Raw genomic sequence first — 27,113 nt, forward strand, 5'->3', positions numbered from 1 at the left:
TATTTATTTATTTATTGAGATGTTTTAGGACAGGGGTCTAAAATGCATTTGCCTCACACCAAAGTAGCCTCTCTATATAATTGAGTTCACAGTCACAAACAGGGTAAAGTCCCTTTTATAAAGGTGTTATCTGACTTTTATTACTCTTTCATGTTAAAGAGTTAAGTCTTTTGTAACAGAAATACATTCATCCAGTTGTGCAAACACCTTTAAAATGCAGTGATGTAAAAAATGAAATTAATTTCAAGGGTATATTCTTTAGTCTAATAATCAGACACACATTAAATGGACATGGTGATGTTGTGCAATGGGGCTGCACACAAATACACAACAATAATCCGATCATATCTCTGAGTTTGAGTTGGATTTTATAAATAAAAAGGTGATGAATAGACTTTAAACTAATTCCCTGGTTGTTGGGAGGGATAGTGGGATTTATTTGGGTTTTTTATTTTTATTTTTCTCTTTAAAACAGACGCGCTGATGCACTCTACACAACTGTTGTACTTTTTCTTTTTTGCCTTTCTGCAAAATTAAATATAAGAAAAATTAAAATATAAGTGGAAAAAAAGCATGAAAGTGGGACACAAAATAAATAATAAAATGGTATAAATAAAAATATGAACAAATCAAAATATAAGTAAAAAACAAACAAAAAACATCAAAGTGGGATACCGAAAAAATAATAAAAAGGTATAAATTAAAAATATAAACAAATCAAAATATAGTAAAAAAACATGAAAGTAGGATACAAAATAAATAATAAAATTGTATAAATTAAAAAACTCAACAAATCTAAATATAAGCAAAGAAAAACACATGAAAGTATAATACAAAATAATAATAAAATGGCATAAAATCAAAATATAAACAAATCAAAATATAATTAAAAAAACATGAAAGTAGGATACAAAATAAATAATAAAATAGTATAAATAAAAAACATAAACAAATCAAAATATAATTAAAAAAACATGGAAGTAGGATACAAAATAAATAATAAAATGGTAGAAATTAAAATATAAACAAATCTAAATATAATTTTTTTAAAAACATAAAAGTAGGATACAAAATTAACAAGAAAAAGGCATAAATTAAAAATATAAACAAATTAAAATATAAGTTAAAAAAAAAGGGATATAAATAGTAGTTTGTCTGTTTTGGATGGACCGTTACAGATGAGTAACCGACTGTTGTTGTCATGGCGATGACGTCTTCTGACGTTGAGACACAACTGCCGCTGATGACGAGCCTGTTAGTCGGCTCACACCGAGACAAAAACACGGTTTATGTTATCCCGTCTGGCTAACAGCTCTTTTTTCGGTACGTTACATTTCTCTCTATCTCTGTTTAATGATATATTTAGTTGTAAATGTGTTTATCTCCATAGAGACAGCCTGTTAACATTATCGTGACCAATGTTAGCTAGTTAACGTTAGCCTTTAAATAAGGCTAAGCTAGTGCTGCTAACTAGCGGAAGTTGACTTTATTAAATAGATTTATATTGATATTAGAGTGTGTACATTTTGACTGATAGTTATCGAGCTTGCCGGCTCCAGACACAGCAGAGCAAACAACAGGTGGTGTATTATTGTAGCTTTAATGGTCGAGAATGAGCATCTACAGAGACAGCATTAACGTTTATTACATTACATGTGTCTGTGTGAGGCATGTGTACTAAGCCCATGTGTGTATTAGATACATTAATGCATATACATATTAATCACCTTGTTTTACCTCAATTACACTTGTTATTGCCCTTTTTTACGCTGCTCTGTTGTAGTTGTGTCATTGTTTTTACTTTAGCCTCATTGATGTTGCTTTCATCGACTTGTGAAGTACTTTTTTTTGAAGTGCTATTAAAGTAAAAAGTATTATTGTTTGTTGATATGTCGTTTTTCAAGAGGAACAGCACCACACGTTCCTTAAATGTGTGTTGCGCAGACCAAGTGTTGTTTAATGGTTTTCCATTTATTTTGAAGCATGTGTACAAAGCATGTGTGTGTTTAGATGCATTTATGCAGATACATATTTATCACCTTGTTTTACCTCAGTTACATTTGTTATTGCTCTTTTTACACTGTTGTATAAACTAGTTGTCATTGTTTTTACTGTAGCTTAATTGATGTTGCTTTTGTTGACATATCATGCTCTTTTTTTAAAGCGCTATTTAAATAAAAAGTATTATTGTTTGTTGATATGTCGTTTTTTCCAAGAGGAGCAACAACACACGTTCCTTAAATGTGTGTTGCGCAGACTAGGTGTTGTTGTTTAGTGTTTTTTTTTCTTTTAATTTATGGATACAACTTATTTAAAGGATGCTATGAATGCTTACATGTTTGTTAACTGTATCGGTCAGCTATCACTGGCAGTGTCTGCATCCTTGTGTCTTGCTAGCTTCTATCTTATAAACTTTATTTATGATCTAAATGTGTTGAACAAGTCACACATTAGAGATGATTGATACCATCTTTTATCGTGTTCTGTGAGTCAGTGTTAAAGACCCAGTCACCGTGTTTGGCCATCATTTATTTTGGCCTCGAAACCTCTCCACAGGTGGAAACCACTCCTGAATCAGCTGTGGCTGACAGGACATGAATAGGATGTTTGCGTATCCACGTCCTGCTCTATTGCCTTTCACCAAGTCGACCACTTCTGATTTAGTAAGATATGTGTCAGAGATGTGATACGGCGCTGAGAGTCATCCTGCTTCACACTCGGATCTGATAGGAACGAGCTCGGAAAGCTTTTTGCACTCCCAAGGAGCTTTTTTTTCCGGCTGACTGAGATCCTGATAGGAATCCGCGGTGCTGCAGCTTTTCTCAGACGCTACGTTGTGGTTGACTCTGACAGACAGAATCCCATCACCTTGAGACACTGTTATTATGAGCTTTTTTTGCAGCTTCCCTCACTGAAGCTGTCGGAGGATGTTTATAGATCAGGGCAAGCCTGTGGGAGTCAGGTGTGAAGAAAGAAGCCTCTATATGAAAGATTTTCTTTCTCCCATGGGTGCTACTTGTGAGACTGCACCGGGATCTTCAAGGGGGAAGTGAAACCGTGTCTGCCAGTATGTAAGATGATGCAGGATTTGCATTCATTGCGGGGAACTCGCCTCAGTTGGAGTCAATCATTTAAAAGGTGATGTGACATGGAGACAACATTGTGTGCTTTTGAAGTCTGCGCTTTTCTGTCTAAATTACGCCTTTACCATTTACAGAAGGTGAAGTTTGACTCGCTGGGTGTAGACTGTTGGCATACAGCCTGCCATTGGCCACTTATTTCAGACAGCAGTCTCCTCCCCCTCTCTGCTATCACCGCTATGTATTTTGCAGGGGAACCAGTGCTGCATTCGTGGCAAGAAGATTATTGTTTTAAAGAAGTTCAAACAAGCCAGAATGTTCTCCAGCCCTGAAACAGCGCTGTGGAGATACAGCTGACTAGAGTAGGTGTAAATGATTTGGTGTCAGAATGCAATTTTGAAAAGGACGCATAGGGAAAACAAAGCGCAGTGAAAGACTGACGTTCCTCTCGTCGTTTCACTGCATGAAGACCAGCTTTTTATGAGGTGCAGTGTCAGGGGAGCGGTCATAAAAAAGACTGAGGAAAATTCCAGTTTTATAGTTTTACCCACACCACAGCTGGGTGTGGGCCAGGGGAGAAAAGAACCGTGGCCTACAGCGTAACTAACTTTAATGACTACTTACAGTAGCATTGCTATGAAAATAGCTCTCTTTTGGTCTGCTCAAACTCTGTTCAGAAACAGATACATGTTAGAGACGTGGATGCAACTTCCACTAATGCTCAGAAACATCTTAAGCATATTCAGATGTTCACTTATGCAGCATGTCTGTTTGCCTCAGGGTGAGTTTCCCTTTGTCTACTGAACTGAACATAACTCACTCTTGCACCGTGTTTTTGTAGGCTACGATGAGGTGGTGACCCTGGGTCGGCCAGGCAGTGCAGATGATTGCAGCTTGGCACGGAGAAAAGGCGGACAGAGAGAGTGATTGAGAAAGAAGAATGGGCAGGAGCACCTGGGGCTGCTGGCAAAGCGTCGTCTCCACTGCAGTGCTCTACGGCTCGTTGGCTTTGTTTACCTCCATCCTTCACAATGTGTTCCTCCTTTACTACGTGGAGACATTCGTGTCCGTCTACAAGATTGATAAAGTCTCTTTCTGGGTGGGAGAGGTGAGTAAAAAGAGACCTACAGATCCGTACTCCGGGCTTGAAATGTACCACTGGTTTGCCGGTTTGATGTTGCTGTGTGTCAGCAGTGGTTTTTAATGCTGTAGGTGAGTCCTGCTTGCCAGTTTAGTATGTGGCTAAAGCAGTTTTTTACCTTTAAACCTGAACTAACCATTATTTTTGTTATCGATCAATCTGTTGGTCATTTTCTCGTTTAATCGAGTAGTTGTTTGGTCCATAAATGTCATAAAATGGGGGAAAATGTTGCTCACTATTTCGATAAAGCCCAAGATTGTGCCCTTAAATGTCTTGTTTTGTTCAAACTCAAGATGTATTCACTGTCATAGAGGACTAAAGCAAACCAGTAAATAACATTTTAGAAGCTGAAATTTTGACTTTTCTAGGATGAATCAATCATCAGGAAAGATGGGGACTGATTAATCAACTAATCGTCGCATATTTATTTATTTAATTGTGTTGTTGAAGTGATAGAAAGCACAGGTGGCTGGATTTTGATCATTGAAGTTCATCACAGTGAAATTCATGTAATCAGAAGATTGTATGAGTATATTGCCCAGCTGTACATAAAATTATGATAATTGGATTATTCAAACGGTAAGTAAAGTATCAGAATTTAGATCCACAGTCCTCCCACACAAGTCTTCTTCTAATTCTCAGAAGCTGGATGTCAGGTTCTAGCTTATCGATGACCATCATCCTTTTGTTTGTTGCTTTTAAAAACCATTATTGTCCTTTTACCTGCTCCACAGTCGGTGTTCCTCATCTGGAACAGTCTGAATGACCCTCTCTTCGGCTGGCTGAGTGATCACGCCTTCCTCAACTCTCCTCAGTAAGTGTCTCCATCCTAATAATGTTTCCACCCAGGTAAACATTTAAAACACTGCAAAAACAGCTGCCTACAACAATCAGCTAAATTAGGCTTGGGTGTGATTACACAACAACATCAATGAGAATCATTTTAAGTGGATAATTGCTTTTTTTCATCATAGCAATTTTCCTTTATTTATAGCTGTCCCAAAGCAAAGGAAAAAAAAATCAGAATAAATGTGTAGTCAAATAAAAGATACATTAACAAAACAAAGGTGTTGTTTATTATGTCCCCTTTTTAAAAATATCCATTAACGCAGCAATCTTTTCTTTCCCTGTGGAGAGAGGCAGTTGACACCAGACACCTAATATCAGCATATTTAATTCTTTATTGTTCTTTTTATCTCTTTTATCTCAAGTATTTTGGAAAGTCTATTCTTTCTTTTGGAGACTTTTTAAAATATTTACGTTTGTTTATAAGTGAGGGGCAGGCATGTACGGCTCTCTTTAATTTCTATGATAGTTGGGTTCCTTTTACGAGCCCTCAGGTGTTTTTCATCCTACCTGATTTGTTCTCCTTTATTTATTAAATGCACGATCAGAAGGTGTCAGGTTCGCATCCCAGCTGGGGCCCTTCTGTGTGGAGTTTGCATGTTCTCCCCGTGTCTGCGTGGGTTTTCTCCAGGTTCTCCGGTTTCCTCCCACAGTCCAAAGACGTGCAGGTGTTCGGTTCATTGATGACTCTAAATCACCCGTAGGTGTGAATGGTTGTCTGTCTCTGTTCGTCTCTATGTGCCCTGTGATAGACTGGCGTCCTGTCCAGGCCCGATGTCAGCTGGGATCGGCTCCAGCCCCCCCCGCAACCCCGACACGGACAAGCGGTTGAAGATGAATGAATGAATGAATGACAATCACAGGCTATTTATTAGCTGAAAACTCAGAGATACTGATTATTATGTACACTTTCTGCTCATGCTCATGTTTTTCACACTGTGACGCATTAGCACAAGTGTCATTTTTGAAACTCTGAGTTACATTTGCCTAGAATACATTATATTTGTATTCAGACACATTTCGACACTGTATCTTTGTGTAAAATGCTGCTGACGCTTAGGAAATCATCTTCAGTCTGACATCCCCAATCCCTCCAATCCCTCCTGACCTTCCTGTCAAACTGCATATTTGTCCCTCTGTTATTCCCGCAAACATTGCCTCTAAACGAATAGATTAATACACACCCACGTGCACGCAAATGTCTCCGCACAAACTCTTTTATCAGCTGCGGTAATTCTCATGAGGCTCGGTAAACACGCTGTCAGGGCGAGGATTGTCAAACATAAAGCTGCCATCTGTGTTTGCATTTCATTTTGATTAAACTGTCTGTGACTCTGTCCTGTCGTAAAACAAAGTTGATCACGTTATTCTGTGTAAAGGTTTGAGACCTGCGTCCTTAAATCTGACTGTCTGGGTTTTGTAAAGCAGGAACCATGCACCCTCTTATTCATGTCCTGTTGTTATGAAGGCTTTAGCGTACTTTACTGTGTTCATGGTGCTGCTGATTCTGTATTTACACAGTGAGTTACACAGTGTAATGTCAAGTACATCGTCAAAACAAACAGACTGAAAGATATTTTAATATGTCTGTTAGTCTTGTCTGTATCTCGTTGCACCAGAGAAGTTTCTTAATGATAACAAGCGTGTGTTTCTTTCTAATTACTGATTATTTGTCTCGTTTGTTTGTTTTTCCCGCCCAGGTCGGGCTCTCCGATCACAACTCCAGAGGTGGTGCTCAAGCGCCTGAAGGCCCTCTCCACAAATGGCCCTCTCTTCGCTCTGTCCTTCCTGGCCTTCTGGGTGGCGTGGGCCAGACCAGGACTGCAGTTCCTGTTGTGCCTGTGTCTGTACGACGGTTTTCTGACAATGGTGGACCTCCATCACAGCGCCCTGCTGGCCGACCTCGCCGTGTCCGCCACCGACCGCACACGCCTCAACTTCCACTGCTCGGTGTTCAGCGCTTTGGGCTCGTTCTCCGTCTTTCTGTCTTACTCTTTCTGGGACAAGGAGGATTTCTACTCCTTCCGTCTCTTCTGCGTGACTCTCGCAGCTTTTTCCGTCTTGGGCTTTTTCTTAGTGTCCCGGTTGCTCCAGCGTCGTTTCCAAAAGGAAGTCCGTCCGAGACTGGATGAGGCGCAGACACTCAAAGAGTAAGGGTTTTCTAAAGATGGAAATTCTCACCAACACTGGTTGACATGTGTTTGGATTGTGTTGTTGTTTCTCTCCGTCTCACTCCTCTCTCGTTTCCTTCTGCTCTGTCAAAGGTTGAGTGTTGGTCATGCTCCACTTAGCCAGCCAGAAAAACCTGTTACCATCGGGCAGTACCTCAAGCAGCTCTCCAAACACAAGAACTTCATGTGGTTTGTGTCAATGAACCTCATTCAGGTAAGACGTCAGTAACGTTGGATGTGCTATGAATTCTAGTAGAGCTAAAGTTAGAAGGCACTCTGCTCAGTTTGTTTCTACCTACTAGGTAAGATCCGGTTGTTGTCTCTGCTCCCCCACAGGTGTTTCACTGCCATTTCAACAGCAACTTCTTTCCTCTGTTCCTGGAGCATCTCCTGTCTGACAATATTTCTGCCTCTACAGGTTCAATCTTACTCGGTAAGAGACAGGAAGCAACTCACACACCAAACTCATGAATCCATGTTTGGTAGCGCTAGAGCTAGGCAACACAGGCAAACATGAAAACATGAATATTGCAGTAATTAGCACAGCATTGTCAAGGCCACTTATTCCCAACCTGCGGGTTGGGAATACAAAGCTACACAGGGGGTCGGGAGGCCTTCTTGATTTTAAGGGGTGTAGGACATAATATACAGTAGGACATAATATACAGTTGGCCTATATCTCAGCTTTTCATTGATTTCTGTGAAGAACACTAAATAAAATTGTTATTTTTCGAGTTTGGATTATTATTAACGATATAAAGGGGACAAGCTTTATTCACAGCGTTCCCTTTCTGATAAACGTCCTCGTCCTGCATTAGAAAAGTATACGGTTAATCAAGGAGCTAAGGAAACACTGGTCATGCGTCAGGGAGAACACTGGTCATGCGTCAGGGAGAAGAAAACACTGAACAGGGCGATAAAATTGACATGAAATAAGATTGAGGGGCAGCCCGTGGCTCAGTGGTTTGATCAGTCGCCCCATGTAAAGAGACTGAAGGTCCTTGACGCAGCGGCCGCGGGTTGCACTCCGACCTACAGCCCTTTGCTGCATGTCTCCCCCCCCCTCTCTCTCACCCCATTTCCTGTCGGTCCATTATAATAAAGGCTTGAAAAACTGCAAAAAAATTATCTTTAACAAAAAAAAACAAGATGAAACCTCCTCTCTGCTGCAATATTCACAGGAAATAAACAAAATTCTTCCAAATCGCTAATTTTCACAAACTTCCTGCGTTCACTATTATTTGGGTTAATTGTGCAGAGTATGTTGTAGTATGTTTTACTGTTACTTTTATGAATTGAATATAACATGAAGTATACCATCAAATATGTCACACAGGCCAAACATTTAAGAAAATCATGAATTATGCTTTTGACTTAAAAATATATACTGTATATAAAGGAAAGTTTTAGTTGTCGATGTGGATGCAGCGTCTTACATTAATCTAAAAATCATTATCTTACATCTAAAGATCAGTATCCTGAAACCGGGTTCTCTTTCTGTATTATTTGCTATCCATCTTTTTGTTTACAATTACTATTCTTTCTGCTGTTTACCTTTATTTTTTCTTTAATGCACTTCTGCTTTTGCTCCCACGCAGGCATCTCTTACATTGCCCCCCACCTGAACAACTTGTATTTCCTGACACTGTGCCAGCGTTACGGGGTTTACCAGGTTATCCGCTGGCTATTTATGCTCAAACTGGGACTTAGTGTGGCTATGCTGCTGGCAGGGGCTGACCACATTTATCTGCTGTGCATCTTCATTGCTAGGTATGGCCACGCACACACACACATCAGCACATGCCTCACGGATCCGATGTGTGACTGCTCCTGTTTCAGTTTGCTTGTTTTTGTTCATGTTGTTTTGTTCAGTCCCTCGCGTTCATAAAGACACAACAAGGGCTCTTTTCTGTCACAGCCTCGGTTCAAGGTTAACTCAACATCTGTTAAAAGTTGTATCCAAATATTGTGTTAAACTTTTCTGTGCTGCAGTAACTTGTGTTCCCGGGAACGTGTCAGAACTCAGAACGAGCAAGAGTGCTTTCATTTTTTGAGTCAAATACCTTTAAAATCTACAACATTTTGTTAAAAATATTTATTTTTTAAACTTAATTTAGTCTTTTTCGTCATGTTGATGTCGTCCAATTAGTGTTTAATAACGTAGGTGGCGTCTTGTCGTGGAAAAAATGGTCCTTGACAAACATATTTCATTATAGTTATTGAACAACCGCTGCAGACAAACAATAGAAACGCTGAATTTAGAGTATGAAGGAAGAGAATGACTATATTCTGTAAATAAAGAGAAAATATATATATATATATATATATATTTAAGAAGCAGAGAAGACGTTGAGCAAATTCCAGGTTTTTATTTGGGTAATTGTTCATTTTATTCCATTTATTAATCTCTTACAGTTCTGCTGTTCTTATAGTTGACAACAGGATTCAAAAGCTCTCTTAAGCACTCAGCGGCTGAGCCCAGATGGAGTGTGTGCAGTTAGTCAAACAGACGTGGTAATTGTCAACAGTGTGTGTGAATGCTTTTGGTTCTTTGTCTCAGTCCTTCAGGCTGTGCTGTTAAAAAAAAAAAAAAGATCAGCCACAAGTGATAAAGCTGTTACAGTGTTTTAAACAACATAATGTGGTGCAGCCACACCTCAACAAGCTCCATTACAATCTGAATCCATTCCTCCTCCCCCTCCTCAGAGAATACGCTCAACCCATAGAGACATTATAAATAGGTGACACACCTTGATTGTAACCTAACTGTATCAATGTTTTTTCCCAAACTGCGTTACTGTTGCTCCTGGAGATTGTAACTGAAGACTTCTCCTCCTCCCTAGTAACCGGGTGTTTACAGAGGGGACGTGCAAGCTGCTGAAACTGGTTATTTCTGACCTGGTGGACGAGGACTTTGTGGTCAATCGACGGCAGCAGGCCACCTCGGCTCTCCTCTTCGGGATGGTGGCCCTGTTGACCAAACCTGGCCAGACATTCGCTCCACTCATCGGCACCTGGCTGCTTTGTGTTTACACAGGTACCGACACGTCCTCATAAGGAAGTGTATATAAGTCGTTGCATTGATATACTGATTGTAGGATGTCGATATGGTTTGGCGTCATCGAAGCCTGTTTGAAAGTAGACATGTAACAATGTGGATGAAGTCATGTTCACGTATTCTCCAGTTTTGCCTAATATCAAACCCAAATGTGAACTAGTTAAACTCCATTTACATCCTCCACAACAACAGTACAGTGGGACGAGAAAGACGTCTGTTTGCTTCGTGCAATCGTGCGATTTCTGGTTTGGAGAGTTGGTTTCGGGTTGTTCATGAATGAATGTGTCAGCGTGTGTTGTGCACACAAAACTTTTTTATATATATATTATTACATGTTGTTACGTGTGGGGGTCTTTCACATTTATAGCATCTGTATAAGTCTTGTAGTGTGGGACAGGCACTAGCCAGCCACCCAAAACCAATTTGTGTATTGTTTACTGACATGACAAGAGACTAAACTCTAGCCATATGTTATTGGTGGGACCATCCGTCCTGATAAAGACGTTCAAAGTGTGAATTGATTCTTCTGTGTTTTGCGTATACTGAATGAAAACCTGTTGTCTCTTCCCCAGGTTATGATATTTTTGAGAGGGAACCCGTGAAGGCCTCTCTGGTTTCAGTGCCTGACGTGGCCTCTGGCTCAGGGACTCCGCCTCTACGCCTGGGCTGCTTCTACATGGTGGTGTTTGTGCCTATCACCTGCGCCCTGCTGCAGCTGGCCGCCTGGTCTCGCTTCACCCTCCACGGCCGCAAGCTTCAAGGAATCAAGACCCTGAGGCAAGGCGCCCAGCACGGCCACCTTATCGATGTCAAGGCCATATGAACTGAACGGAAGCTGGGTGAAGCTGCACGCAGGCACTTTTTTAAACGGTCGGTTTTACAATCCCCTTTGTGCAGCCCAGCCTTATGCGCAGGAATATCCACTGCGACACAACACGTGGCTTTGTGGACAGTGAAAAATGCACAGTAGGTCGACAAATCCTACTGGAGAGAACACGACACATTTTAAAGAACTGAAACTTGCCTTATTTTTTTTACATTAAAGTATTAATCTATATTTATATGACCATCCAGACGACCAAAAGATAAAATAGAACCAATCAGTCCTTTTGGATGTAGACGGACCAAGGTGACAACTTTTCATGGTGTGCGCCAAAGACGGCTCTTTTTAAACTGTTTGTGAAGCTTAATTATGGTCTGGAGTGCAGTCTGAACGCCATTGCTGCTCGGTGACCTGTCAGTAACATCAGCTTAATCTAAAGACCAGAGGGAGTGGAGGCGTTATTAACAAGATGGAGTACATGACACAAGCTTGCATTAATGTGTGCGAGTGCCACTGATACTGCATGGACTCCACTTCAGAGCTGGTTATTTGCGTTACTGTTTCTTAAAGTTTCTACGGAGTCCCCTGCCAGTTTGATGTTGACAACTGTATCTTCTGAAAACGTACAGTCCTGATGTTTTTGCACAAAACTGCCATTTTGTTTGCCGTACTAGCATTCTGATTGTGACGTATTTTATGTACTGTAATAATGAAAACTGCAATTAGGCCATGAGGCCGGTAACCAAACCATCACTTCACTCTTGTGATTTTTCAGATCATACAAAGAATGTTTGGCATTACCGCAAATAAACCTCATTCTGGTGAAAGCTAACCAAATTCTGCTGCGACACCTTTTTATTTGACAGATTATTACAAGAAATCTCTGTTCTCCACCTCCTGAATAATGAGGTGAGGTAGTTCACACTGGGACTGCTGATCCTGAAACTGGAAAAAGTCTCCTACCATTTCCAGACTTCTGTGAAAGTATAGACCAACATTTCTACGTGCGTGGCATTTGTAGGCCTGCTGTATGCTTGCAGGTCAAAACTTCACCGCATGTGAACGACATTATCATCATCATGAAGATAATTGGGGTAAGTATTGTATATTTAGAGGTGTTCCTTTATTTGAAGAAATGGAGAAACTGATACAGTCCGTTGGATTTCACTGCAGTTATACTTTGTTCATTCATTCATTCATCTTCAACCTCTTATCCCGGGGTCGGGGTTGCGGGGGGGCTGGAGCCGATCCCAGCTGACATAGGGCGTGAGGCGGCGTACAACCTGGACAGGACGCCAGTCTATCACAGGACACATAGAGACGAACAGAGACAGACAACCATTCACACCTACGGGCAATTTAGAGTCATCAATTAACTGAACACCTGCACGTCTTTGGACTGTGGGAGGAAACCGGAGAACCCGGAGAAAACCCACGCAGACACGGGGAGAACATGCAAACTCCACACAGAAGGGCCCAGGCCGGGATGCGAACCTGTAACCTTCTCGCACCACATTATATATTATAAATTGTAACTTTGTGGAAATTGCATTGAGCACCATGGGCAGGATAACTTGCTAAAAGGCTCTAGGTCAGAATAAATTGTTTCTCCATGCTGGAACAGTAAAAAACTTAGGAACATATAAGCACAAAGCGGAAACACTAAAAAAGGCCGGCTCAGGACCCTTTAAAATAATGTGTAGCCTTCTCCAACTGTTTAATTTAATCACACAGGTTTCCTTTAGCATCTGTTTAAACGCCTTTTTTGTATGGCTTAATTTTAACGGGGAAATACAAAGTAACTACGGCGACTAGGACCAACTCTTTGTGCCTGAAAGCTTTCTGTACGAACACGGAAGTAGCGGAAGGGAATCCTCTCGTGTTATTTTTACTCTCTGACGTCGTACAGCGCATGCGTATGGTTTCTCGACCTATTTTGTGACTTTTGACTAGTTTTTCATGTTTGTAGTTCCACGATTAAGCTTTGTTCATATTTGACGATTATTTTTAGTTTGTTTCGTTGTAATTCAGGAAAAACTCTCCAACTGCGGCGTGTCACCGGGGTAAAAGTACCGCTACCCATCATGCACCGCGCCTCACTTCAGACGTTTGATAAATCTGTCATTTAGATAAAAACATCGTTTATCTAAATAGTTATTTTCTATATATTTTCAATATATCCTGCGTTAAGTTGAGTGAGTACATTACAGACTCCATGGACAGCGAGGTTTGGCTTGATCGATAAAGTGCCACCGTCACTGTAACGTGTGTGTCGGGAATTGACTCCGTCTTCAGTCATGTCATTGGGCAGTACGCTCATGTTTCTCTTCAGATCGTATAAATCTTTCGCCTTTTACTAAAGATTTCCGTGGAGAGGAACATTATGAGTTCTAACTAATTTTTTGATGCCCTGCGTCATGCGGGGCTTCCTCTACCTGTGTAATATAAACAAATTTTACCCCTAACGGAAACTATATGTCAAACACTATGTTGTAACACATGTATTTGTGTGAGTCTCCTCAATAACCATGGTTAGCATTGAATGAATGAAACACAACATGACTAATTAAATGTGTATGTATGTATCACAGTGGTGCCATAGCCTTTACTAATAATGTTCCCCTCAGTTAATTTCTGTCATCTACAGTCACACTTATCTCATCATATCTTCATCTTCAGCCTCTTATCCGAGGTCGGGTCATGGGGCAGCAGCTTTAGCAGGGGACCCCAAACTTCCCTTTCCCGGGCCACATTAACCAGCTCTAACTGGGGGATCCTGAGGCGTTCCCAGGCCAGTGTGGAGATATAATCCCTCCACCTGGTCCTGGGTCTTCCCCGAGGCCTCCTTCCCAGCTGAACGTGCCTGGAACACCTCCCTAGGGAGGCGCCCAGGGTTCATCCTTACTAGATGATCCTGAACCACCTCAACTGGCTCCTTTCAACGCAAAGGAGCAGCGGCTCTACACCTCACAGATGACTGAACTTCTCCCCCTCTCTCTAAGGGAGACTCCAGCCACCCTCCTGAGAAAACCCATTAGTCCCAAAGCAATTTCAGTCAAAAGCAACTGGACTTGGTTATTTGTCAGGAAGACCTTTCACCTCTCATCCAAGAGGCTTCATCAGTTCATGTACACATCTGACCAGGCTGGGACTGGACCAGGACCAGGACCAGGCTGGGACTGGACCAACTAACTGGTGTGGAGATCCAGTTAATGATGACCTTCTTAGAGTGACAGTTACAGTGCTGCCCTTTCATCCCTTCAGGAGATTCAACAATCTAACCTCAAAGAACAACTGTTCACAAACGGCCTCCTGTGACTCCAACGACTGTCGTTCAGACTCAATAGAGCACTAACCAAGTCTAAACCTACTTCCCTACAACGACTGCCACTCTTACGACGGTTCCAGTGACATCATCGGCCTTGTGAGAGGTTAAATACCTGGATCTCCACACCAGTTAGTTGGACCAGTCCCAGCCTGGTCCTGGTCCTGGTCCAGTCCCAGCCTGGTCCTGTTCCTTTCCCAGCCTGGTCCTGGTCCTGGTCCAGTCCCAGTCTGGTCAGATGTGTACATGAACTGATGAAGCCTCTTGGATGAGAGGTGAAACGTCTTTTGACTGAAATTGCTTTGGGGGTTATCTGTATAATATTGCTGCTGTTAAACATGTTGTTTGTGTAGCTGGAGTTTGAAACAAAAACAATTTCCCCCTTGGATTATTAAAGTATTTCTCATTCTCAACATGCAGTTACAGTAACTGTGTATTTTTTTATTCACCAAGTTTGTTGTATTTTTAGTTTTTCTGTGCTGTAATGTCAAATTTAACCCCCACCTCAACACTCTTTCCAGTCAGTGAGCGTCCATAAAAACAATTTATAAATATCAAGACTATTATGTTAGGAAGTAATGTCAGGCAGACTTCCCATTTCTTGTGGCTTTCGTGCTGTAATGTATCACCGGTGGCCTCTTTCAGTAGACACACACACACGCACACACACACACACACACAGAACAGGAAATAAGCGTTTCGTAGGCGAGCAGAGACACTCCACAGCAGTTTGGGCTCCACGACTCCGGCTCTTCAGACACAAAACTGCTTCAAGGTCGTCTGAGCGACACCGAGTAACGGGAACATTTTGGAAACAACTTCAGGCAAGTAGCAACAAATTATTACCCCACACTGAAACCTCAGGGCATACAAGTTTAGGGTGGGATTTGTTTTTTATTATTATTAAGCTTGAAAGTGTATTTCAGCTCATCTGAGTTGCACTTATCCTTACTTTTGTAAAAATTAAGCTAAACTGCCAAATTCAACATGATACTGTGAGTTAAACCTAAAGTAATTTTCCCCATGTTGGTAATATTTTGATTTTCCGTATTTTATTTAGCATTTTTCTGAGCTTTACTCAAACAGGTTATTTGACACGTTAAGAAAAGAATATTCACACTTGTTTGACACAAAGTGAATGTTTTGATTTAAAGATGTTGCTCACAGAAAAAACACAAAACTGCACCTTTTGTGTGTGAAATACAGCTGTTAACACGTCATTCTGTTGTTTCTTTGCATTGTGTGTGTTGCAGGAGAAATAAAAAAGCCCTCCGAGGGATTCATAGATAAAACAAAGCCTGATAAGGCGAACTGAGATTGTCAGGTGACGTCGCGCTGACGCTGAGACGAGGTTGGTGCAGACTTCCTGTTTTGTGGCAAAGCAGTTTTCAGTCGGCTGCTCTACGGTCTGTGAGTTTGAGTTGAAGATGTTTTGCAGCAAATGGAAGCAACTTCCTGTCTATTCCTGTGTACAGACAGAGAGGCTTTTACTTCTGCCATTTGTTCCTAATCTTGACCTCAAACTGCGTTCATTAACCTTTCTTGTAAGTGAGCATTGTTATGATAATGTCAAACACTAGCCTGGACGGGCCCAGGGGGTCCGGAGGCCCTGCGTGAATCAGAGCCTCTGTTTCAAATGACTTTTGTTTACAAGTCAAACGACTACTGACAGATGAAAAGGAAAACACTTTTGCTACTTTGTACTGCAGCAAAATTTCCCTCAGGATGAATCAAGTTCTATCTCATCTTGTCAGAGAGACACTAAACAAGTACGGAGACCTTAAACAACTACAGTGAGATGCAAAATGATGGCAAAGAGACACAGAATAAATACAGAGAGTCTCGAAATGACCACAAAACGACTACAGAGACCTAAGACAAATACAAAAAGCTAAATGACGACAGAAAGGCAAACAGACAACACACTGATGCAAAACGGCCAAAAAGATGCACAAAAAGATTCATATTGGTCTGACAGATTTGCACTCTTTGTTACTTTGTATTGAAACTTCAAGCATTTCCCTGGGGATAAATAAAACAACATCTGATCTTATCTTATCAGACGCAAAATGACCCAAAGAGAGATGCAAAATTACCACAAAGAGACGTAAAACGACCACAAAAGAGACACAAAACAACCACAGAGACACAAAACAACCTTAAAGAGACACACGATTACCACAAAGAGACATAAAATGACCACAAAGAGACATAAAATGACCACAAAGAGACATAAAATGACCATAGAGAGATACAGAATCACCACAAAGAGACACAAAATTACCATAAGGAGACACAAAAAACTACATTGAGATGCAAAACAACCAAATAAAGACACAAAACGACCACAAAACAACCACAGAGACGCAAAACAACCTTAAGGAGACACAAAATTACCACAAAGAGACATAAAATGACCATAAAGAGACATAAAAAACTACATTAAAATGCAAAATGATCACAAAGGGACACCAAAACGACCAACAAGATACACAAAACGACCAACAAGATACACAAAATGACCACAAAGAGACACAAAATGACCACAAAGAGACACAAAATGACCACAAAGAGACACAAAATGACCACAAAGAGGCACAAAATGACCACAAAGAGACACAAAATGACCACAAACAGACACAATGAACTATGAAACACTAACATTATAATGACTGAGGCCACCCTCTTCACATTTCCTCTATTTGCAGATCCAAGATGTTAACCGCGCAGTGACCCTGAGGCCACGCGGGTGCACCGGAGCATGGGGCTGGTGTCAGTGCAACATGAATTCGAGTACACGGCCAAGGACGGTCGCCTCGTGACCATCAAGCCTGACGAAAGTTACATCCTGGTCTCCAAGACTAACGAGCACTGGTGGCACGTCCGCAAAGACCAGCACACCAGGCCCTTTTATGTCCCTGCGCTGTATGTGAAGGAGCTCCGGTCACTCACTGAAGACCCTCCTGGTCATGATGAGCCGGAGACTGACAGTGAGCCAGGGGGTATGGGTGATAACACGACACCACGTAAAAGGACAACAGTGATTCGTTTATCCGCTCTGGATGCTTCAAGAGAGACGTGCCGGTTCTCCACTTTCGGTTTCTGTGAGATACCACATGTGACGCCCCGTGGGACTCTGGAGGAGGGAGAAACCAGACAAGAGGACATAAAGACACAGGATTCAACAGAGGATTTCACCTCTGCACCTCTAAATACCGGCCTGCTGCGACTGTATACGACACCTCATCCTGTGCCCAAGGTCCAAAAGGGACAGTCAGAAAGCTCACTGCGGGATGACAGCATCGAACGGCCACAGGCTTCTCCACATGATGAGGATACGGACTTCCCCTCACCCCCTAGTTCGCCCATATACGACACCATACCAGAGATAAACATCCCAAAACCTGACACCTTCCCCACGCTGCCTGATGTTGTTGCTTCATGTGACGCGTTAATGACGGAGCAACAGAATCAAACTGCAGAAGCAACTCAGTCAACAGAGCAACCTCCCATTAAGCAGGTAAGGTCACTTCTTTATCATCATTCTGTATTAGTGACACATGAGATCAACGTATCACTGTGATGTTACAGCCAGGAGGGGGCGCTGTGTTATCATTTACTAAGGTACAGAGATGCTGCTGCAGCACACTGGCTTTGAGGTTTCACTGTCTTATTACAGCGTTGAATCAAAGCAGATTTAAAGTGTCTTTTTTTATCAGTGAGCAGCAAAAAAACACCTTACATGTCAAATCAAACACAGATCTCTACAGAGTGATCTGAATGAAAGAGTCATAGATTCATCTGAAGTCATTTTTTATGCAACAATGGCAGAAAATGCTTTTTTTCAGCCTCTCAAATATGGAAATATCTTTTATTTTGGACAAAACAAGACACTTAAAGGAATGATCTTGGACTTTAAAAAACAGTGTTGGACATTTTTCACTATTTTCTGACACTATATGGATCAAACGATTCAATGATCAATCTAGAAAATGATCTGCAAATGACTCCATAATGACAATAAACGTTAGTTGCAGCATCAAAAACACACTTGTTTGTATTCATAAGTGTCCAAATCCTCTAATTCCTCACTGATGCAGCTAGTTTCTTTAAGGCCTCACATCATTAGTTTTATCCAACAGCATGAGAAGTGGAGGAAAACATGTCATGACACAAAATACTTTATATTTTTAAAGTTGTGAGGTGGAGTTGTAGGTAGACGCTGCTTCACCGTAAGGGAATGTGAGACAAAAGGAATCTGGATCGCTGCCATTTGTCAAATATAAAACCTGTGAGCAGAGCAGAGCTGTTGTCTCTGAAATGCCCACGAGCAGCAACGAGATCTCACGTCGGCTTGGATTCACAGAGTGAGAAAGAGTTCACATGTTGCCTCAACAGCGCACGGACGACCCTGCAACAAAGGATCCATGAAGCTAAAACATCTCCTTTAATCACATTTACTCTCACAGCTTTGATTTACCATTGAAAAGTAGTTAAACGAGCAAAATACACTTATTATAAACAACAGTAAATGTACTCAGGATTTAAACAATTCAAACAAAAATGTTGTTTTGTTGTTGTTTGGTTGTTGTGTTTATGGCATAGTCTCCTCCTCAGATTAGGCCAATAAAGCATATATATATTTATTCAATAAAACAATAAATACATGTGGTACAATAAAATAGGATTAAAAATAGATTATAGAATAGTATAAAATATATGCATCTGTACACAGAGAGCAGCAGCACAGTTTGTAGTTTTTTTCATATACAGTCTGTTTAAAACTCCAACCACTGAATAAACTTGTAGCAACTTCCCATGTGGCAGTCAGTGGTGTAAAGTAACTGTACATTTAAAAAGTACAATTTTGAGTTATATATGTTCTTTACTCATTCCATCTTATGTTACTTTGACAAGATGCTTTATTTGTCATATCTTTGTGTATTTGTCTACATAAACAATGAAATGCTGTTTCTCCAGGCCCAGTCAGTGCATACAGAGAATGTAAACAACAACAATAAATACATGTGGTACAATAAAATAAGATGAAAATAGATTATAGAATAGTATAAACTATATGCACCTGTACACAGAGAGCAGCAGCACAGGTCGTGTAGATGTTAATGTGACACTTCTATACTTACTTCTACTTATTTCACTACATTTCAGGGGGAATATTATACTTTTTACTCAATATACTGATACATAAATAAGATATGATATATTATTATAATGGATTAAGGTTCACAGCTGTATATAGAGCAGCCCCAACATACTTTTTACTCAATATATTGATTCAAGATTCAAGATTCAAAATTCAACAAGCTTTATTTATCAGTAACAGTTTCAATACAAAGGTGGGAAAGGATCAGAGTGACAATAAGCATAAAAACATAAATCAAATCAAAAGAAAGCTAACATCAAATAAATCAAACAATAACTAACGTGACAGAGTGCAACAGACATTGTGGTTAAACTTAGGTTTATACAATATACAACAATAGGCAGCGTGCAGTTTAACAGCATGTTAAATAAAATAAGTACAAACTAAATAAGTGATAATATAATATATTGATATATAAATAAGATATGATATATTATTATAATGGATTAAGATACACAGCAGTTTACAGAGCAATTCAAATGAGCCACACCTTTCTCAGCCCCAGCATTAAAATCATGTCAATAATCTAACAAAATATATTTAAAAATTCAATAAATGAACATTATTCTGATAAGGGCCATTTTGCATAATAAGCACTTTCACTTAGTAACCTATATTTAAATCATAACGTTATACTATAAAATCATAAATAGGTCATAGAGTGTGGTCTTTACCTACTCTGTAAAGTGTCCTGAGATAACTTTTGTTGTGATTTGGCACTGTAAATAAAATTGAATTGTATTGAATTTTGATGCTAATTGCTGCTTTTATGCTTTTACCTAATGATGCAGTTTTAAATGCAGGCTTTTTTCACTTGTAACATTATTCCCACGCTGTAGTATTGCAACTTTTACTTGCGTAAGTGATCTGACTTCTTCCCTATACTCGCTTTAATCACTTTAAAACCTACTTTAATGTGTAAAACCCCCTTTTAAGTGACTCCAGCACTGATTAGAACAGTTAGGTGTGATCAGACTGAGTAGATGGAGACTCTTTCTGCAGTGGAGGTCCGGGCCGCTGCTGCCTGAGCGCACAGTATCTGTGCCAGCTCATCAGCATATGAATGCGCGTCCCCTCCGTGCCATTTCAATGGGCGAGATGTTTCTTGAATACCTCAGTCCAAGCAGCTGATCCAGGGGCTCGGTTTCGACAGTTTCTGCGGGTGTGGAGGTGTTTTTTTGACTTCTTCCCGGGTGCGTATTAAAGTTTATACCTAGTGGAGCTGCAGGTTTTGTAGCGTCAGTTATAAACTTGTGCTCGTAAAAACGCGCCGTGCAATGATGTAACTGGAGAACAGGTTACAAACAGGTAGTGTCGGCTGGGTGGCTTCTGCCGGGGAAAGGAAGGAGTTAAATCCGAGAGTTGCCGGGCCACTCCCAAAACCTCCACCTGGTTTCCAGCAGCGGCGGCGGCGGCGGCGGCGGCGGGGACGCGATCCTGGGAATTACGCTTAACTTCACCGCCGGGAAACGATGAAACATTTGCGAATACACAGCTCGACTAACCCGCCTCCCTGTTCGAACACAAACGACTAAAATAACTTTGGTTTCAGGTAAGTTTCACGCACCTTGTTCCCTGCACCTGTTGCGCGGTTACAGGACAGATAGAAAGTGCTTTACTCTCTGTGTGTGTGTGCGTCATGGCTGCAGCCTCTCCCTGAACATCCAGTGCGCATCGGAGTTACACTGTAATTACCAGCACGGTCTGTCGCTTTAGTGGGAGCTTCCTGTCACTTTAACACAGTTACATATATCTTAAATTCCTGCCTTTAAAACTCGTTAAAGTTTGCTTTTTTATTATTATTTAAAAGCATGAATGAGCCCCCCGGGACCGCAGACGTGCCAGGACCCCTCAAGTGCATTAATTCTCACCCCACAATGGAGGAGCGTCTCCATGGTGATGTGAGGGGGTCTGGCCTGACTCCCAACAAGCAGGGCTTTGCAGCTTTTTTAGGTGCCAGCCCTGCCATGCAGTTGGCGTGTGTGTGCATATGTAATGTGCAGAACTTGCAATTAGCCCCAAATGTAGGTCACTTAATATCGAGGGTATGTGAAGCCTCTGCTCTGGTCTCTAATGGGAGCTTAGGTTTGGGAAGTGGATGACAAATGCAGTTGGGGTGTGAGTCCAAAGGCAAGGCATCTTTATTTATAGAGCACATTTCATACCAAGGCAACTCAATGTGCTGCACATAAAGACGAAACCTTTGTTAAAAACAGCATAAAAACACAGTTAAAAGCAGGAGCAAAGAAGATTAAAGAAGTAAAAGAAAAGAAAATAGATCATGTTTAAAGTTATTATAAAGAGTTCAACTATAAGCACAGCAAAAGAGACGTTTTTACCCAGGATTTAAAAGTGCTCACAGTTGGGGCTGATTTCAGATCTGCTGCTAGTTTGTCCCAGTTCAAATGCTGCTGAATGCTTGCTTCACCACGTCTAGTTTGAACTCTGTGCTCCACTTTGTGACCTGAGCTCTGCTGGGTTTATACTCTACTCACGTGTCATTCATGTATTCTGTCCCCAAACCCATTCAGTGATTTGTAAACCAGCAGCAGAACTTTAACATCTTTTCTGTAGCTGACTGGGAGCCAGTGTGAGGTCTAAAGAACCGGCCTGATGTGATCTGATCTCTTTGTTCTGGTTCAAACTCGAGCTGCAGCGTCCTGAATGAACTTTTTTGGGAGAGTCCAGTCAGAAGAGCGTTACAGTAGTCGAGTCTATTGGAGATGAAAGCATGAATCAGCTTCTCCTGATCACTTTGGGACATAAAAGCCTTAATTCTGGAGATGTTCTTAAGTTAAAGGCCGACTTGGTGACTGACGTAGAAGTTAACTCTACAGCTCAGGCCTGTTTTTGTTTTATGGTGATGCTTCTTATGGTTACGTGGGGCCTTTATGTCATGTCGTAGTCTTTACTGTGGCTGTGCGTGGCCCCGGCGTGTCTGCGCGCTCAGTAAGGACCTCTCTGAAGCTCTGTGATGAATATTGAACACGGCACGTCCAATAAATCATTATCACTCACAAAGGGGTCCAATGTCCCATTGAACCTTGACAACCAAAGGAAAAGTGACCCTGTGTTTTATCACTTTGGGGCTCAGTATCTTCTTCATATGACACATTAAGGAGATCATTCGAGTTTTATGTTCTCAGCTTTGTTTTTCCTCAGGTCAGACGTGTAGAAGCGTAGATGATGAGTTATGAATCAAAACCACGGCCCTTAGATTTGTGGGCAAGACAGTTCTCTTGACTGTAGACGATGATATCTCCTAGGGCTCCCCCTTTTTTATACGATTGGTCGACTAATTTATAGTTTTGGTCTTAGCTGACTGAGATTTCCTTTAATCGATTGGTACGTTTTTAATGCTTTTTTCATGCTGACTGTCTTTCCAAGACACGCATGAGCACATGGTAAACACAGGATTTAACGTGGTGTGTTTGCATGATTCTCTGTGTAGAAACTCAGCGTTTGTCAAGTAAGAGCTTCTGTAATCGAGTACATAATATCTTTAATATCTTTCTATTTCCTTATATCCAAAGATACCCCTCACCGGTCTCTTCTAAATATCAACACAAGGCTAGACTAGGTCCCTTGTAACATCGGGATGACCCGCGCACATCTCGGCCACGCCAATGTGATATTGAGGCTTTTCTTCCGTATTTTGAGAGGAAGTAGAGGAGCTGTAGCTTTTGTGTAGAGCAAGAGTACAGTGCTCCGCGAAACACACCGAATCAGATGCCAAGAAACTGCTCCAACAGGTAGTGTGAGTGTCGTCAGACCTCTCTGTACCTGCATGCCTGACAGCACACATGTGTTCATCAAGTGTGTAGGAACATTGGCTGGTTTCACAGAGGTAGACTTGACTTTGGCGTAGATCTCGCTGCTCGTCAGACTTTATATGGGCGCCCGATTCACCTGCATACCGAGGCTCTTAATCCATAGTTGGTGGCTCACTTTGTAGGTTTAAAATAGCGTGAAATGTCCGGACTAATCTAGCAGCAAAATGACTACAAGACTGATCTAAAGTATCTCTGTGAAACAAGCCCCAGGTGCAGGATGTAGCTTTCGCTTTCTGGTCAGGACGAGCCTTTTATTTTAACTTTGGTCATATTATTATTATTCTTGGAACGGTGATACTTTGCTATTTAACCAGAAAACTTGCAAGAATGAGATTCAAGCAGGTTTGGCCCTGAACTGTATGTCCTGTATGCACTTCATGGAAGATGTGACAGTGGAGGGTTTGGGCCTCTTGTGTGTTAGCCTACCATTACATTTGAGTGTTTAAACGCCATTTATAGCCGCCGTGAAGGTATCTCCAGAATCCTTAAATGCTCTTCTGATCCTCTGGATGACAAAATATTCAGTCTGTACAATAAAAAAAATATTGTTAACGCATTTGTCAAGATACAACTTCATTTCCTAATTCCAGGTAGCAAGATTGGACGTTGTGTTTTTGCTAATTTTTGAAATACAAGCAAAATATTGACACTTATTTTGTATGAAAATAGCAGATATTGGAAAGAAACATCGATATATCCCAATTTAACTGATGATAATGTTTAGTTTCGGTTAATGTAGTACAAATGGAGCAAGGAGATATGTCATTTCCGGCTGCTGTCTTTGATTGGATTAGAAACTACATACTTGGAAAACCATCATAGAACAGACAGACTTAATATTTTAAATTAGTCTTTTGACCTCTGGAAACGAGCGTCTTGGTGTTTCAGAGATTGCTGCATATTTATTTCATGCTTATCTCTGTTGTTCACAAACTGGGGCTAAGACGGGCGTAAGAGTACGTTTCAGAAATGTGTTTATAAACATTTATGATTATTGGATACAGGATCGTGAAGTAGTGCTCACCCCACACATGCAAAGAAGAAAGTAGAAAGTCTGTATTCTTCTTGACTTTTGCTTGTGTTTCATGCCTTAAAACACTCTTTTAGACGACTTTTACTATTAATCTACAAACTGAATCATATGATATGATTAAGTAATGAAACTCAGTTTGTATTTATGTAATGGAATATAATGCAAGAGTGAATATGACGTATGTCTGCAGCATTATAACAGTGTAATGCATAACCTAGTGTGTGCTATATCGCCATAGATACTCAATAATACATAATACAGCTTGTCTTTGTTAACAGTTGCATGAGTCATACACACGGGAATGTCTGTTGTGTCATTCCTGTTTGTAAAAACATTTTAAAATGATAACAGTGATCCTATCATTCAGTACATCCTCACTTTGAATACAACGCTGCTTTGCTGCAGTTGTTACTGCAGAGCGAAATGCTCCCAGATCCAAAAATCACACCTGAAGTCCTGGAAACGTTCAGTTTGGTTGCATGCCGACTGTTGACATCTACGTGCACCTGCAACTAAAAGTCGAGGTGTTACCTTTGCAAAAGAACCAGGTTTCCATTTACAGTTGCCTCACAGTGCATTGCTAGCTGGTACTTCGATATTTCCCCTCCTACACAGAAAACACTTCACCTACAGGGGAAGAGTGGAGAAGTCTGTCAGCAACATCAGCAGGTTTTGAGTGTCAGCATGCAAACCTGGCCTGAAGTGCAAAAGATAAGAACGTGATAAGCTGATGGGTTCCACATTGGGCATTTCTGGAGTTATCCTGGATTCTGGGCCATGAGGGCTGTGATGTAAGAGGAGGCGGAGCCAGATTGATTCAATAGCTCGACTGTGTGCTTTGTGGCGTGTTCTGGGCCCCAATTTGGTGCTCCATTGTTGGATTGGATGAGCGCTAATGTGGTTAAGTAATCAAGCAGATTGCTGCTTCATGCATTGCTGAGGGCAGAGAGTTGTCTGCGCTGCGCTTCAGGATAGAAATGATGCTCGGAAAATGTTGTTCAAGGTCTAAATGCAGTTGTTAAAGAATAGTGTTTAAGTGAAACAAGCTAAATTAAACATAACAGACAAAAACAGGGCTGGGTAAAGTCCGAGTCGGCAGTTCAGAGATTCAAATCAAATCAATTTTATTTACAGTGCCAAATCATAACAAAAGTTATCTCAGGACCCTTTACAGAGTAGGTAAAGACCACACTCTATGACTTATTTATGATTTACATAGACCCAACAATTCCCCCGTAGAGTACGGTGGAGACGAAAACCTTCACTATAACAGACAGGAACGTCAGACAGACCCAGCTCTGTGGAGGACGCACATCTGTCTTGACAACATCAGCTTAAAAATAACAACATAGCTAAGGGCTCCTAGCTGTGAGCTTTATCAAAGAGGAAAGTTTGAAGTTTACTCTTATGAGATGAGATGCCCCGAAAAAAATTCTGAAAGTATGGCTTTACTCTGCAACATATTCTCATGAACAGGTTTGTTTGATATCTTACGAAAGCGGAGTGAAGGTCGGCAGAGAGATGTGACAGACCACAAGTGGTCCGCAACAACAAGGCACCAAAAACACCATTACGTGACCAATGGTCTGCAACAACAACAAGGCACCAAGAACACCATTACGTGACCAATGGTCTGCAACAACAAGGCACCAAGCACACCATTACGTGACCGATTTGAGCCCACAAACGGTGACAGTTAAGGTTAGGCAGGAAAAGCGCTTGGTTAGGATTAGTGCGCATTACTTTGTGTTGTTAAATGTACAAAAAAATGCACGAGAACAGCCAGATTTACTGCACACCTGTGGCGCCCTCGAAAAACAGAAACATTCACTGTGGACGGTTTATTTGAAATGAAGTGCTCTATTGTTCTTGGTATCACTTTAAGTGTCCTGGTATTATAGTGTTTTAAAGGATACCCAGCCTGGACACACCAGGGTATAATCTGGCACATTTGAATGGCTAACTCTCCTCTGTCCAGACACTTAATAATATGAAATCCAGGTTCCAGGAAGAGTTGATTCACTGCAGCCGTGACTGATGCTGGAACTTCGGAAGCAATAGCCAAGCGTAGATGCAGCAATATAAACACCAGGGTTACCCACAAGCCTCAATCTGAATTTGAGTTTAACCCCAAAAAACCTCTTTTAAAACAGCCGCAGAGCGCTCTGCCTGCTGTCTGCGGACCGGCTCATGTTGCCCCATGTAGAAGGAAGTGGTGGTGGAACAATTGGACTTCCTGTTTTTAGGCCTCGTGGACTTTTCACAACACGATGTCTCATCAGAATGAGCCCGTCAAAAGCAGCTCTCCAGTATTATTGTGGGGGATTATTGCTTCCCTTTTCTGGAGTGACCTACTGTAATATGACAGGGGCTGATAATGTACACTTCAGAGCTACTGCTTTGTGCCCTTCTTGTGACATCTTTTGAGTATGACCTTAAAGTAAAAGGTGTGTTATCTTTAAAAAAAAAAAGCCTTGTTTCCAGGCAGACATTTCCTTTTTATCATATGGGGCACGCAAGCAGGAAGTGGCTTCAAGTGACCGGCAGAGTTCGGTCGTTCTCTCTGTCTCACCCTTGTTTTCATTGTCAGACACAGACAGTTACCCTCTACCCTCCTACCCTGTGCACAGGATCTCATG

General features: G+C 41.2%; 2 protein-coding genes across 2 annotated transcripts in view; both read left to right on the forward strand.

The window, feature by feature from the left end:
* Positions 1–1,247: 1,247 nt before the first annotated feature.
* Positions 1,248–11,917, forward strand: mfsd13a (major facilitator superfamily domain containing 13A). The gene is made up of 9 exons (XM_083933030.1): positions 1,248–1,323; positions 3,922–4,188; positions 4,956–5,035; positions 6,768–7,217; positions 7,332–7,452; positions 7,575–7,671; positions 8,837–9,008; positions 10,082–10,275; positions 10,869–11,917. The coding sequence occupies exons 2-9, from the start codon at positions 4,021–4,023 to the stop codon at positions 11,117–11,119; spliced, it is 1,533 nt and encodes a 510-aa protein (XP_083789156.1). The 5' UTR covers positions 1,248–1,323; positions 3,922–4,020; the 3' UTR covers positions 11,120–11,917.
* A 5,288-nt stretch (positions 11,918–17,205) lies between these two features.
* arhgap27 (Rho GTPase activating protein 27) overlaps positions 17,206–27,113 on the forward strand; it is a gene marked incomplete at its 5' end in the record, with an annotated part of 29,520 nt that continues 19,612 nt past the window's right edge. The window contains one exon of the mRNA XM_083932152.1: positions 17,206–17,964. Within this exon, the coding sequence (XP_083788278.1) occupies positions 17,206–17,964 (759 nt within the window). The remainder of the gene's footprint in view (positions 17,965–27,113) is intronic.

The sequence above is a fragment of the Echiichthys vipera genome, assembly GCF_963691815.1.
Source record: "Echiichthys vipera genome assembly, chromosome: 18".
Classification (NCBI taxonomy): domain Eukaryota; kingdom Metazoa; phylum Chordata; class Actinopteri; order Perciformes; family Trachinidae; genus Echiichthys; species Echiichthys vipera.